This window comes from Meles meles, chromosome 8 (assembly GCF_922984935.1).
Source record: "Meles meles chromosome 8, mMelMel3.1 paternal haplotype, whole genome shotgun sequence".
Taxonomy (NCBI): Eukaryota; Metazoa; Chordata; class Mammalia; order Carnivora; family Mustelidae; genus Meles; species Meles meles.
In genome coordinates this window covers 21803260-21817178 of record NC_060073.1, presented here as the reverse complement: position 1 = coordinate 21817178, position 13919 = coordinate 21803260, and the positions used below count along the sequence as shown (strand labels likewise).

The 13919-nt window shown below is 42.6% G+C and overlaps 1 protein-coding gene across 1 annotated transcript in view; it reads left to right on the top strand.

Moving 5' to 3' along the window:
- EXT2 (exostosin glycosyltransferase 2) overlaps positions 1-13919 on the top strand; it is a 139933-nt gene that overhangs the window by 66616 nt on the left and 59398 nt on the right. The window contains exon 8 of the mRNA XM_046015693.1: positions 2696-2827. Within this exon, the coding sequence (XP_045871649.1) occupies positions 2696-2827 (132 nt within the window). The remainder of the gene's footprint in view (positions 1-2695; positions 2828-13919) is intronic.

Genomic DNA, 13919 nt, shown 5'->3' with positions numbered 1-13919 from the left:
TCCCTTGAAGTGTTTGCCAGCTCCTGAGGTGCACGGGATCAGAATAAGACTCCACGACTCCCTGCAGAAAGCAGCAGCTGGGAGCCTGACAAGCTGTGCAAACATTCTAGCAACCATATATAGTGCTGGTGAGAGGGAGTTTGGTGTTCAGGGCCTGCCGCGATAGAGGGGTCCTGGTAGACACCCGAGGCTTTGTCTGAGGGCCCCAAAAGTCCACACTACAAGAGTAAGGGAAAGCAGTAAAAAGTTGGTCCTAACAAAGCTTAACACCAGCCACTGATAGGATTAAAGTGGTCTGACTGCATTCTCTGTGTCTTCCAGAAGAATGTTACACTTAGGAGGAAAATAATTTTGTATATACAGAACCTTTATAGTATTTAATATAAAGTGTCTGGTGACCAAAGAAAATTAAGAGGTATTGTAGGAATGGAAACCAAATGACCAAAATGAAGAGTAAATACAGATAGTAGAAAGAGACCCACAGCTGATTCAGATATTAAGGTTTTCAGTCAGGAGCTATGCTTAATAAAATAAGGGAATTTTAACAAAGATAGGAAATCTTCTTTTTAATAAGTCAAGTAGAAATTTTGTGAGGTACCTGGGTAGCTCAGTCAGTTAAGCGTCTGCCCTTGTCTCAGTTCATGATCCCGGGGTCCTGGGATTGAGCCCCGCATTGGGCTCCCTGCTCAGTGGGGAACCTACTTCTCCCTCTCCCTCTGCCTTTTGCTCCCCTGCTTGTGCTCTCTCTCTCTCTGACAAATAAATAGATGGATAGAAAGAAATTTTGTGACTAAAAATATATGAACAAAGTTGAGAAGTCAATGTGCAGGTCTAGACTGCTGTTTAGATGCGTGCGGGCACACGCACACAGACATGCACACGCATATGCACACACACAAGATAGAGGATTATTGGGCCAGGAGAAAAATTAGTAGAAAATATACCCAGATGGCAGTGCAGAAAAGAGATTAAGAGACATATGGGGCATGGTGAAAACATTTCTGTATGTATATCTAGAGTCCTAGGAGAAGAGAGTGTGACAGAACCAATATTTAAAGAAATACTGGCTGAAAAATAAATAAAATGGAAAAAAAAAAAAAAAGAAATACTGGCTGAGAGTTTTCTAAAAACAGTGAAAGACGTCAAACCACGAAGTGAAGAGGCTCGACAGTCCTCAGTGGGATAAATCCAAAGAGCCACACCTAAGTATATCACAGTGGACCTGCTGCAAGACGAAGACAGAGAAAAGCTCAAATGTAGTCAGGAATAAAGGGCCAAGTTTTGAAATAACACGTGGTCTCTGACCATAGTGCAGCCAAAGTAGAAGTCAGCAACAAAGATAAAGAGAAAATCCTGAAATGTTTGGAAATCAAACAGTATACTTCTAGAAAATTGTTTTACCTAGGTTATAATGAAAATGATACGTGATTGTGTAGGACACATTTAAAATAGTGCATAGAGGCCAATTTGTAGCTTTAAACATACATTAGAAATGAAGAAAGATTAAAATTCATAATCTAAATGTCAGTCTCAAGAAATCAAATGCCAGATGGATTAAAGTCCCCCAAAATAGAAGAAAGGAAATAAATGTAAGAACAGAAAGGAACAAGATAGGAAAAAAAAATGTACAATAAAGAAAATCAACAAAACCAAGCATTGGTTTTTTTTTTTTTTTTGGAAGAGATTAGTAAAGTTGATAAATCTTTGGTTAGAGCAAATACAAAGAAAATATACAGATTATTACTATTAGGAATGAAAAGAGTTATATGACTACGTATTCCACAGGACCTGAGTAGATATTAGCACATGTTGAGCCCAGTACATTTAACTGTGTAGATGAAATGAACACATTCCTTGAAAATCATACTTTTGAAACCGACACGCTTATTAAAATATGTTTAATCCTGTGTCTGCAAAAGAAAATTAATCCAGGCTTCAAAAACCTTCACACACCAAAAAGCACCTAACCCAGATGGCTTTTAGGTGAATACTTCTAAACCTTTCAAGAAAGAAGGAATGCCAGCCTTTCCTAAAATTTCTCAGGGGATAGAAAAGGAAGGAACATTTTTCAACTCATTTTAAGATGCCAGCATGACCTTGACACCAAAACCTGACTCAAACGTAGCAAGTGTAGACGAAAGAAGTCAGCCGCAAAGGAGTAAATACAGTTTTGGTTCCGCTTGTATGACATTCGGTAGCAGGCACGATAGAAATGAGAATGATGATTACTCTTGGATGATTGGGAAAGTGCCTGGGAAGCAGAAGAGAATCTTCTGGGGGTGCTGGCATGTTTGGTATCTTTATCTTGGTGGTGGTTATAAGAGTATGTACATATGTACATACCTAAACATTTCTTGAATTGTACACTTAAGATTTATGCACTTGGTGTATAGACCAAAAAAAGGACTATAACTTGCTCTGGTGTGACGTTGATTATTTTCATCAAGACACAGTTTCTCTTTTACCCAGATTGAATCCAGGGTGCGTTTCATTTGCTCACACTGTTTTGGCTGTGTTTGATAAATGCGCTCTTCTCCTGCAGCTGGCGGGAGCAGCAGGGAGCATTTGCTGTCGGCTCCCTCCCTGCGGGAATAACGGAATTACCCAGACCCAGAGTTGCGTCTGAGAGGGCACTGAGTTCTTCCACTTCCAAGTGTCTCGCTTGCTCACTGAGCACATGTCGTTTCCTTTCCAGGCACGGTGGTTCTGGGAAGCGTACTTCCAGTCGATCAAAGCCATCGCCCTGGCCACTCTGCAGATCATCAACGACCGCATCTATCCCTATGCTGCCCTCTCCTATGAAGAATGGAATGACCCGCCCGCTGTGGTGAGTGAATCCTGGTGCTGACCGTGGCAGCCGTGGTCCAGGTGTCAGGACGGGGCAGGAGAACCGTGCTGTGTAAAGTTTATTTAAATACTGGCTTTCTGAGATGAGCCTGTGCTAGCTGACAAAGTCAGCTCGGTTTTGAAATGATAACACAAGTAAGAAACACAGGAGCAGCAGCTTCCGGCTTGTTTTGAACATGCTTGGGAAGACAGTAAGCTTATTTATTGCAGAGATAAATGGGGCGGCCTGGCTCTTGTTGGAAATCAGACCCTTCCTGATGACTTCTGCAGTTGTAATGCTTAGAATTCTTGAAAAGATTCTTTAAGCAGTTGATAATAATAGCTTATATTCTGAGAGCTTCGGCTCAGCCAGGGACTGTGCTCAGTGTTCACATAGATGATTTCAGTGATCGCTGCCATCACCGTGGGAGGAAAGTAATCCACAGAAGTGATCTCAAGGCCTTATGGATGGCCACAGTCCACACTTGCTCCAGACCGGCTGAGGCCCCCGGGTGTTTCCAGCAGAGAGCTGGGATGGTCGGAAGTTGCTCTCAGGGCTTCCTCCTTGCTTGAAGGAGTCATAAGGCCCTTGTGGCCTTGAGGGACTGTGGCAGTGGCCACACCCTCTTTCTCACGGAAAGTGCCTACAGCTCTGGGCCTGGTGGTTCTGCTTTGTAGGTACCTTCCAGTCTCGTTCACACGCCTCAAGGCTTTCAGGGGAGCGAGCTAGACTTGAATCCATTCTTCATTCTAGTCCGTGCTGTCTTTCTGGCCAGCCCTTCTGGTCTCCTGATCCCACCTTCTCTCAATCAAATGTATTTAGCTGCTTGGTTAATCTTTGTATGGGATCCTCCTTTCCACTCTCCTGTCCTAACTAAGGGGTGACTGTGTGTCAGGCAACCCACTAGGAGCTGGGCAAGTAGAAAAAGCAGCCAAGTCCCTCGCCTCAGAGGAGCTCTCCACTAATGTGTGAAGTCAGTGAGTAGACCACGTAGTATGCGATGTTCTGGAATAGAGTGGTGTCCAGAGTGCCAGGGGGCACAGCGGGAAGGTGGCACCCTCACTGGGAGGGGCCAGGACACTTCCTGAAATGGGTTGTCCTGAGAGGAAGTCAATGTACGCATGTGGTAAAATCCAGTACAACAAAAAGAAACACCTTTTTATTGTGCTTAAGGGGACTTTTTCTTCTGTCCATCTCCTCCCTTGAATCTGTTACTGGAGGTAACCTTCCAGAATGTTTCTATTCATATATAAGCATAAGTATATAATTTTGGAGTACGGTTGAGATTTTGTTACACATGGTATTCTGCACCTTGCCGTTTTACTTTCGTAGGCTAGATCTTGGACTTAACTTCCACTTCATTCTGTAGAGTGTCCTTCAGTGGTAAGGATGGCTAGAAAGGATTCCATTGTTGAGGTCTGTCTTACATAACAGATCTGTTACTAATAGAAATTTAGATTGCTTTCATTTTTTTCTATTTTCAAATAGTAATACGAAAGACATATATTCTGTGTTTTCATAAATATAGGAATATATCTATAGAATTAATTCCAGCTGAAAAATATACACATTTTGAGTGTTATTAATTTCAGCTGAGAAATACACATATTTTGAATATTAATAGATACTAGTAAATTGCCCTTTGAAAATACTCTACCAGTTTATAGTTCTCCCAATAACATTTTAGTTACTTGGTCTCTCCATGCCTTCAGCTAACCCTAAGTATTTGAGTTTGTGTTCATCTGCTGGGTAAAAAATGGTCTTATGTGTGTGTGTTTCAAGTGGAAGGTCGATATCTCCATCAGTTTCTCCTGGAGTGCAGTTACAAATCCTATTTGTATTTTATTGGTCATATTGAAATTTTAGTTTGTTGTAGGCATTTATTTATTTGGTAGGTATTTACTGAGTACTCACTACCTTCTACCTTCTGGTCATCTGATTATCTTGAATTGCTTATGGAGTTTTATAGGAGCTTTTGAGCTTCCTCCTCTGGGCTGAAACATTTCCACTACTCCAAGTATATGGAATAAGCTGGAGATGAAGAGTGCTACCTCTGTTCCTCTGCAGAATGCTTACACATGGGATGGCCATGACCTAGCCAAAAGATGTGGAAAGAGTCTAATAAGAATAAGTGGTTGGAATTTTGGTTCTCTGTCTTTCATAAGACTATGGGCCAGGAGAAAAGAGTACATAAAAATTTGTAGCCTTGAAATAGATGTGTGTGTGTGTGTGTGTGTGTTTTTAATTTATTTGACAGAGAGAGAGGTCACAAGTAGGCAGAGAAGCAGGCAGAGAGAGAGGGAGAAACAGGCTCCCCACCGAGCAGAGAGCCCGATGCGGGGCTCAGTCCCAGGACCCTGAGATCATGACCTGAGCCGAAGGCAGAGACTTAAACCACTGAGCCACCCAGGCGCCCCTGAAATAGATGTGTTTTAATGAGGGACAGAGCGGTCAAAGGGCTGGACTGTCAGTTTGGGAAAGAACGGAAGTATAAAAAGCTGAAATGTGGATATGCAAATGGAAAAGTTGTTCTTATCTAACTTCTTGAAGTGTTCTTTTCAGGCTAATTTAGTGCTCACCACGTTTCTAGGAGCTCAGGTGCTGAGTGCCCTGATTTAAAGCAGCGGGTTGTACATTTCTGCATCTTCAGCGAAGGCAACTGACAGGAGGACTGAGTAGTGCTGATTTATTTGTAGTTAACTTTTCCCCTCCCCTTTGGAAATATTTAACCTACTGTCGATGTGATTACTATGAGCCCAACCTGCAGGGGAGTCTCCCTTCCAGATTCCATCAAATTTACAATATCAGACCCCCTGAGGTGGGAGTAGATGTGGATCTGAGTCAGTAAATCAAGGGATAGTCTGGTGTTTCCAGAGCTACACTGTTTAGGGCCTCCAGCCCATCATGTCCTCCACTTGCTCAGAGCAGAGAGGAAGGGGTGAGGGCACAAGAGTCTGATTTTGCCAAATGCTGTTGCCTTGGTTTAATGTTTAAAAAAAAAAAAAAAGGACCACCGTGTGTGTGTAGATTCTGAAGAGAGCAAGGACTTGCAGAAACCAAGTGTTTGTGTCACCAGTGGCACTTGGCGTTTCTATCGCTAGCCAGCTAGGAGGCAGGTGACATTAACCACATTGTGTCACATTCTCAGAACTTGAAAAGGTTGGCAAAATAATTCTTGAGTATAACTGTGAGGCAGCAGATCTGTCTAGTTTGGAGAGGTCGGCCCTTTGTTTTGATTCTTGTCTTTGGAAGGAATTTCTCAGCAAGTTAAGGTTCCCTATGCGGCGACAGCGAGTTTGCTTTTACCGATTAATTTTCTTAGTTCCTTAGGGTGAGAGTGCCTGTATTTCACTGCCTTTTTGGTCTCTCCATGCTTTGATTTTTCTCCTTTTTTTGCAGATATCAGCAAAACTATCATCTCCCCAAATACTCCACACCTGTATCACTTCTAACATTCGTGTCATGTCTGGTCGCGCCTGTGGCAGGTTCCTCCTCCCATCTGGGCATCGCTCATGGAGTGGGGGAGCCGCTCAGACACCCTCTCTTGTCTTACCTCTGGTTCTCTGCCAAATGTGAGCACATCTGGAGGACAGAGATGGAGGCAAGTGAGCATTCAGTGTGATATGGGGACGCAGTAGGCCAAGAACTGTAAATTTTTGGTTTCTGATATGTGCCACCAAAACCATATCCTCTTACTGACAGTTTTTTTTTTTTTAAACTCAGTATAATATAGCTCTAAAATCACATTGGAGAGTAGAATATATTCCCTGATCGTGTTCCTACGATATGATTTGAAAGATTGTACCCTATCTTATCAATATGTCATAACTTTATTTACCCAGTCCCTTTTGATGGATACCACCTAGTATTTTTTCCGATTTGCTATCCTCGATAACACTAATGAAGAGACTGCAGATTTTTCCCACTTCTGCATTGACCATACTGGACCCAGAGCAGAAAGGAGAGATAGAAAGCAGGGATCCCCTGACCTTTGACAAAAATTGATGAGGAAAATGGGGAAGTGACTTAAAATGGATTATCGTACCCTGTGGAAGAAAGAGGTTGGAAAGTAAGAACTTATTCCTGTGAAATCTAGCCAGAGAGGTGACTTGTTGTGAGCGAGACCTCAGATGAGGAGTGTATCCTTAGCTGGGCTTCTAGGAGCCTCACACGCTGGCCTCCGTAAGGGCTTGCTGGGAGTGTGCATCCGGGCACTTGAAGGGCTCGTGCAGCCGTGAGGAGCAGGGGTAATCAGAGCTGTGGGTCCCAGGTGGCAGAGTTTGCCCTTAGTCCCCGTTAAGTTCTGAGGGAGGTGAGTGCATACTTAGGACGCATCAGAATCTCCTGGAAAGCTTGTTAAAACACGGATTGAGTAGGCCTGGGTGGGGTCCTGGAATTTGCATTTCTAGCAAGCTTCCGGATTGTGTTAGTGCCGCTGGGCCAGGGACCATACTTTGATGTGGGATTGATTCACTGTGTGTGTCCTAACTTACCCACCAGAGAAAGCGCTCCCTTTCCTCCTGTCCATTTCCCTTTTGGACCCCCAACCTGGGTTGCTCCAAGGGCATCTGTCTCGCCACATGAAGTACTCCAGGCTGGCTGCACTGAGATGTCCAGGCGGCAGCCCCCACTCACCAGTATTGGGGTCGTACAAGCAGCTGAGAGTATCATGCAGCGGTGAGCACTGCCAAGCGGTCAGTCAGTCCACAGGCTGAAGAAGCGCCAGTTCAAGTACATGGGAGAGGGCTCCGGGCTGAGGAGATAGCATGCGAACAGTCTGTTTAACTCCACTCTGTGCCCTTTAACTTCCAGGTTGTGGAATGTTTCTCTGGCGTTTGAAAGCCTACCCTGCCCCCAGCAGGCCTTCTTGGCTGATTCTCCCCTTCTTCCTCCCACTGCCTAGATATGACTAAAGTATGTATGGAATTTAGAAAGTTAAGCTTGCATTTTAAGTACATACATGTAAGCTCTTTGAAGGCTTGTTTTTAGAAGTATCCAGTTTGTAGGATCTCAGTCACAAAAGGGCTCTGGTACACGGCCACGAATTCCAGCCCTTGCCTTGTGTAGACTTTGCCACTGGACTGCTCTGTGGAAACAAGCCCAAAAGGCTGAGATCGTCAGTAGCCAGGGAGTAAAGAAAGCTGAGTCAGGTCGGTGGCTGGGGAGATGCAGGAAGATCCAAAGAGCTTGATCTGGGCCCCCAAGCAAAGAACTTGGCTGACTCTGATGGTCAGCTGGAAAATGGAAAAGGCCAGGTCACAAGCCAGGCCCAGAGGGGGAGGATGTGCAAGGAGAGCAAAGAGACGAGCCTGGAGGTGTGGCTGAGGTGACTGTGTCACTTAGAGCTTTTGGACCAACACCCTACATTCTTCCTCCCGGGAACTTGTACACCTGTGGGACACACCCCTGCACCCCTGCACGGCTGCTGCGGGGGAGGCGGAGGGTGAGTGAGCACGCTTGGTTTCCCCGATGCGGTCTCACCTCCAGGGCTCCCATAGAGGCGAGCTTTATGGCTCTGGCTTTCCTCAGTCAACACCTGACTGCTTCTCTAGGTCATACAGCTGGTAGGAGAGCAGTGAATAGAATAGGTTTCTGAAGTCTTGCGGAAGCTTGATCTGGCAGCGGGCTGAAGAGCATACTGAGTGTTTTGGCACAGTCATCCTTGGCGCGTGCCCCAGCCATCACTTAGGAGCACATACTCCCTTTCTCCTTTTTGGGGGGCCACTTAATTCTCTTCATGTCTGCTTACATGACTCGGTAGCAGAAGTACCAAGAAAATATAGCTGCTGGGTGTTATAACATCAGGATAATGAAGTTTGTTTTCATTTCTAGGCCGTGATCGTATAGTGGTTAGTACTCTGCGTTCGTTGTGTTTTCATTTCTAATATCCTAGGGTAGTTACGTGCCTCCCAACTAATGAGTATTTGGGTGTATTCTAATAAATGGATTGGTGCAGAGTAGAACCATTGCTCTAACCAGAGGTGGATTCTTGATTTTTGGTTCTCTCTCTCTTTTTTTTTTTAAGATTTTATTTATTTATTTGACAGACAGAGATCACAAGTAGGCAGAGAGGCAGGCAGAGGGGTGGGGGGGAAGCAGGCTCCCCGCTGAGCAGAGAGCCCAATGCGGGGCTTGATCCCAGGACCCTGAGATCAATCATGACCTGAGCTGAAGGCAGAGGCTTAACCCACTGAGCCACCCAGGCGCCCCATGGTTCTCTCTTTTTTTTTTAATCTCAGTTATATTTCTTACTTTTACATTTTTAAAAATTGTGAGCTTAACACATGTAAGGTTCAAAAATTCAAGTGGTAAAATAAAACCTATGTCTGGGGCACCTGAGTGGCTCAGTGGGTTAAAGCCTCTGCTTTCGGCTCAGGTCATGATCCCAGGGTCCTGGGATCGAGCCCCGCATCGGGCTCTCTGCTCTGCAGGGAGCCTGCTTCCTCCTCTCTCTCTGCCTGCCTCTCTGCCTACTTGTGATCTCTCTCTCTGTCAAATAAATAAATAAAATCTTTAAAAAATAAATAAATAAAACCTATGTCTAAAATTGAGGCCTGTTCCCAAGGGGCAACTGGTTTCAATTCTTTTAGCTTTCCTCTGGGATTTATCTTCCTATCTCCCCATCAAATGCTGAGGGTGCTATTTTTTTTTTTCAATTTCTCTGTCATACACATTATCTTTTTATTTCCTTTGGGTCAGCAATTTGTCTCTTGTTCTCGTCTTTCTTTACACATTTCATTTCTCCCAACTTTCCAGTAGGGCTGTATCACTATTTCTCATTAAAGCTGTATTTATTGTGTGCATTATTATTAGGGCTGTATAAATACAGTGTTTTAGCTGAATAAAGTGCTAAACCATGATTATGCCTTTTTTTTCCTGTACAACTTTCTATTTTCCAGGGAGTTAATAACTACCTTTTTTTCCTCTTAGTTTCCCACGTTCCTGTCACTAATTGATTTTTACTTGGTTCTCCAACAAAAGAGTAAATGGTCAAGCACAGGTGAACTATAGGATTTGCCTTCCTCTTTCTTTATCTTCGCTTTCTCTCTCTCCCTCCCTCCCTTTTCTCCTATAGCGATTCATCTTAAGCTCCAGTCTGGATTGATTGCTCTCTGGGTCTCCTATGCATGGTCATCATAAATTTTCACTTCACTGTGATTCTGGGAATTCCTTTTTTTTCTCTCCTTTGTTAAATTCCTTGTTTCCAAGGTGTAATATTTTCCTCTTTGGTTTATTTTTTACAACAGCTTCTGGAGAAAGGGACAATGGGGAGACAAATCTTCATGTCTGAAAATGTGTTTATTTCACATTTGAGTAATAATTGGACTAGTGTAGACTTCTGGTTCAGGAATTTGAAAGCATGGCTCCATTGACCTCGAAGTTTCCCATTTTAATTTCCAAAAGTGAGATGTCAATCCTGATCCCCCCTCTTTTTTTAAAAGATTTAAAAAATTTATTTGACAGAGAGAGAGAAAGAGGGAACACAGGCAGGGAGAATGGCAGAGAGAGAAGCAGGCTTCCCACTGAGCAGGGAGCCCAATGTGGGACTTGATCCCAGGACCCTAGGATCATGACCTGAGCCAATGGCAGATGCTTAATGACTGAGCCACCCAGGCGCCCCATTCTTGATTCTTTTACGTGACATTTTTATCTTCTTGGGAAATTCTGTGTCCTGAAATTTTATGATGTGCCTTGGTATGAGTGTTTTTTTTGCTCAGTGGATACTAATTTAGGCCCTCTTAAGCTGGAAATTCTTCTCCAATTCTGAGAAATTTTCATGTTTTATATCTTTTATTCTTTCCTTCCCATGTTTTCTCTTTTTTCTCTTTATGGAACTTCTGTTACCTAAATGATGAATGTGTTAGGTTGAACCTTATTTTCCTTATTATTTCTGTTCTATTTATCATCTCTTTTTATTTCAGTAATCTTTTTGTTTGAGTTTCTTAGGAATTTTCTCAATTTTATGTTCTACCTTTCTTTTGATTTTAGAAATTTTGTCTACTTTCAATTTCTAAGTATTTCTTGATTTCTTTTTTTTAAAAAGATTTATTTATTTATTTGAGAGAGAGAGTGAGCATGTGCAAGCAGGGGAGGGACAGAGAGGAGGGAGAGAGAGAATCCTCAAGTGGGACTCCCTGCTAAGCATGGAGCCCAATTCAGGGCTCAATCCCAGGAGCCTGAGGTCATGATCTGAGCTGAAATCAGAAGTAGGATGCTTAACCCACTAAGCCCCCATGTACCCTTTTTTCTTGATTTCTAATTGATCTTTTCTTATAGCTTCCTATTCTTTTTTTTTTTTTTTAAGATTTTATTTATTTATTTGACAGAGAGGGAGCACAATCAGGGGGCGTGGCAGGCAGAAGGAGAGGGAGAAGCAGGTTCCCCACTGAGCAGGGAGCCTGATGCAGGGCTTGATCCCAGGACCTTGGGATCATGACCTGAGCTGAAGGCAGATGCTTAACCGACTGAGCCACCCAGGTGCCCCTATAGCTTCCTATTCTTATTGTAAGACTATGGTACTCTTTTTCTCTCTCTCTGAAGATACTGTGATTTTGTTTTTATTTTTCTTTAGCTCCTTATATTGTTTGTTTCCTCTGGATTCCTTCTTCAGTTCATTTTCTCTTTCATATTGGCAACTTTCTTCAAATACCTGATGCTTTCAGCAGTCTTACTTAAAAGTGTGATGCTGAAAACTGATTGGGAGTTCTCTGTAAGGCTTGTCAACTGGTGAGCTTTACGTCAGTTAAGAGGATGGGGACCCAGTCGTTTACCCAGATGTCACTGTTCATGGGCTGTCTCCGTTGGATTGGTTCATTGGTCCAGAGAGTAATCTGTCTGCCTCTGGGACTGGAGGAACATGGGTAATATCTGGGTTGCAAGCACCTGAGGAGCTGAATGGGGGAGGAGGGGACATGTTCTCATTCTTCATTTATACATGATCACTTAATCCACTGTATTCCATGTGCTGCCTCACCGTGCTTTCCATGGCTTGGTTATCTATGGAGTCCCTCTAGTTCATTTTCTCCGGGGAATAAACTTCCCTTCTCCTGCTCAGGTGACAGGGGGGACAGGAGGACAGGCAGAGGGCTGGCTTGCCTGTGCCTGTCAGCTTAAGGGATCTTGGAACCAATGTTCTTTATTTCTGTTTTCAGAGTCCCTTTTTCTGGGACACCTGTTATCTCCAATTTCTTTTATTTTATTTTGTCTCTCTCTCTCTCTTTTTTTTTGTTTCTCACCATACTGTACATCATTAGTTTTTGGTGTAGTGTTCCATGATTCATTGTTTGCGTATAACACCCAGTGCTCCATGCAATCCGTGCCCTCCTTGATACCCACCACCAGGCTCATCCATCTCCCCATTACCCTTTCCTCTAAAACCTTCAGTTTCCCGGAGTCCGTAGTCTGTCATGGTTTGTCTCCTCCTTTGATTCCCCCCACCCTTCATTTTCCCTTCCTTTTTCTAATGCTCTCCATGCTATTCCTTATGTTCCACATAAGATTTTATTTATGTATTTGACAGAAAGAGAAAACACACGAGGGTGGGGAGGAGCAGAGGGAGAGGGAGAAGCAGGCTCCACACTGAGTGTGGAGCCCAACATGGAGCTCGATCCCAGGACCCTGAGATCGTGACCTGAGCCTAGTCAGACACTTAACCAACAGCCACCCAGGCTCTCCTAGTCCCTCCAGTCCTTCAATCTCTGAGTCTTCTAGTCATCCTTGAAAAGCTTAGCTTTTTGTTTGTTTGTTTGTTTCTTTTGGTACTTTATGTTGCTCTGCCTTTTGTTTGTTTGCTTAAACAGCCCTAAAATTCTCTGTTTTTTATTTTGACATAATTTCAAACTGGAAGTTTCAAAAATAGTACAGAGACTTTCTGTAGATGCTATACGGTATTTGTCAAATGTTAATGTTTTACTATATTCCCTTTATTCTTTTCTCTCTCTGTGTATGTGTATACATTTATATTTATTTATTTTTCTCCTAAGCCATTTGAAAGTTGCAGATCTGACACACCTTTACTCCTAAATACTTCTCATAAAGAATTATAGTACAGTTATCAAAGTTATCTGAAATAAGCATTGATATAATATTATTTAATCTATAGACCTTATGTAGATTTTGCCAATTATCCTAATGTCCATTATAGCAAAAAAAAAAAAAAAAAAAAAAATGCCAGACCCGCGTTACACCAGTTGTCATGTCTCCTTACTCTACAACAACTTCTCAGTCTTTGCCTTGCACAACTCTGACACTGTTTAAGAGAACATGTTAATTATTTTGTAAGATGTCTCTCGACATCTCTTGATTTGGGTCTGTCTCATGCTTTTGTATCAATTTATGCATTCCATTGAAAATTGTTGAAATTCAAATTATGCCTTTTTGACTGGAATATCACAAAAATTACATGTCTCAAATGCATCATCTCAAATGGGGAAATGCTTCGAGACCATGTACATGCCCTGCTCCTTCTCAAACTTGGCCTGGCTGGTTGTCGCCTCTGCTGATTTCTCACGCAAATCAGCTTTTGTAATGGTTGCTGAACAGCTGTAATTCCCACTTTCTATCTGCTTTCGAGAATGATTATTTTGTCTTTGACCTGAGAGTTCATGTCTTTAATCAGTTTTGGAAAATTCTCCATTGTTTTCTCTTCGAATATTATCTGTCATTTTCACAAATCTTTCCTTTTCCTGTTGAATGTATGTCAGACCTCCTTCATCCTGTTGTTGTGTCTCTCAGGTTTTTCTTCCCTCATGTTTCCCACATTTTTATCTTTCTGTTCTGCACGCTGGATAATCGTTTCACATCAATTTTGCTCTTCTCTTCAGCTGTGACTGATTTCTTTTTCACCTATCCATTGAGATTTAAATTTCAGTGGTTATTTTTAGAAACAGTTTAATTATTTTTCAGATCTGTCTGCCTGGTTTTTTTTTCATAGTGTCTTTTTAAAAACTGTGTATTTTAAAATTCATCCTTTTATAATGATTTGAGATATTTGATCTTTTCCTGTGATCCATTTTTAAATTTCTTGTAAGGTCTATTCCTGTTGTTTCTCTACTGCCTGTTGCTCTTGTTGCTTTGTTTCCTTATGTGTTTT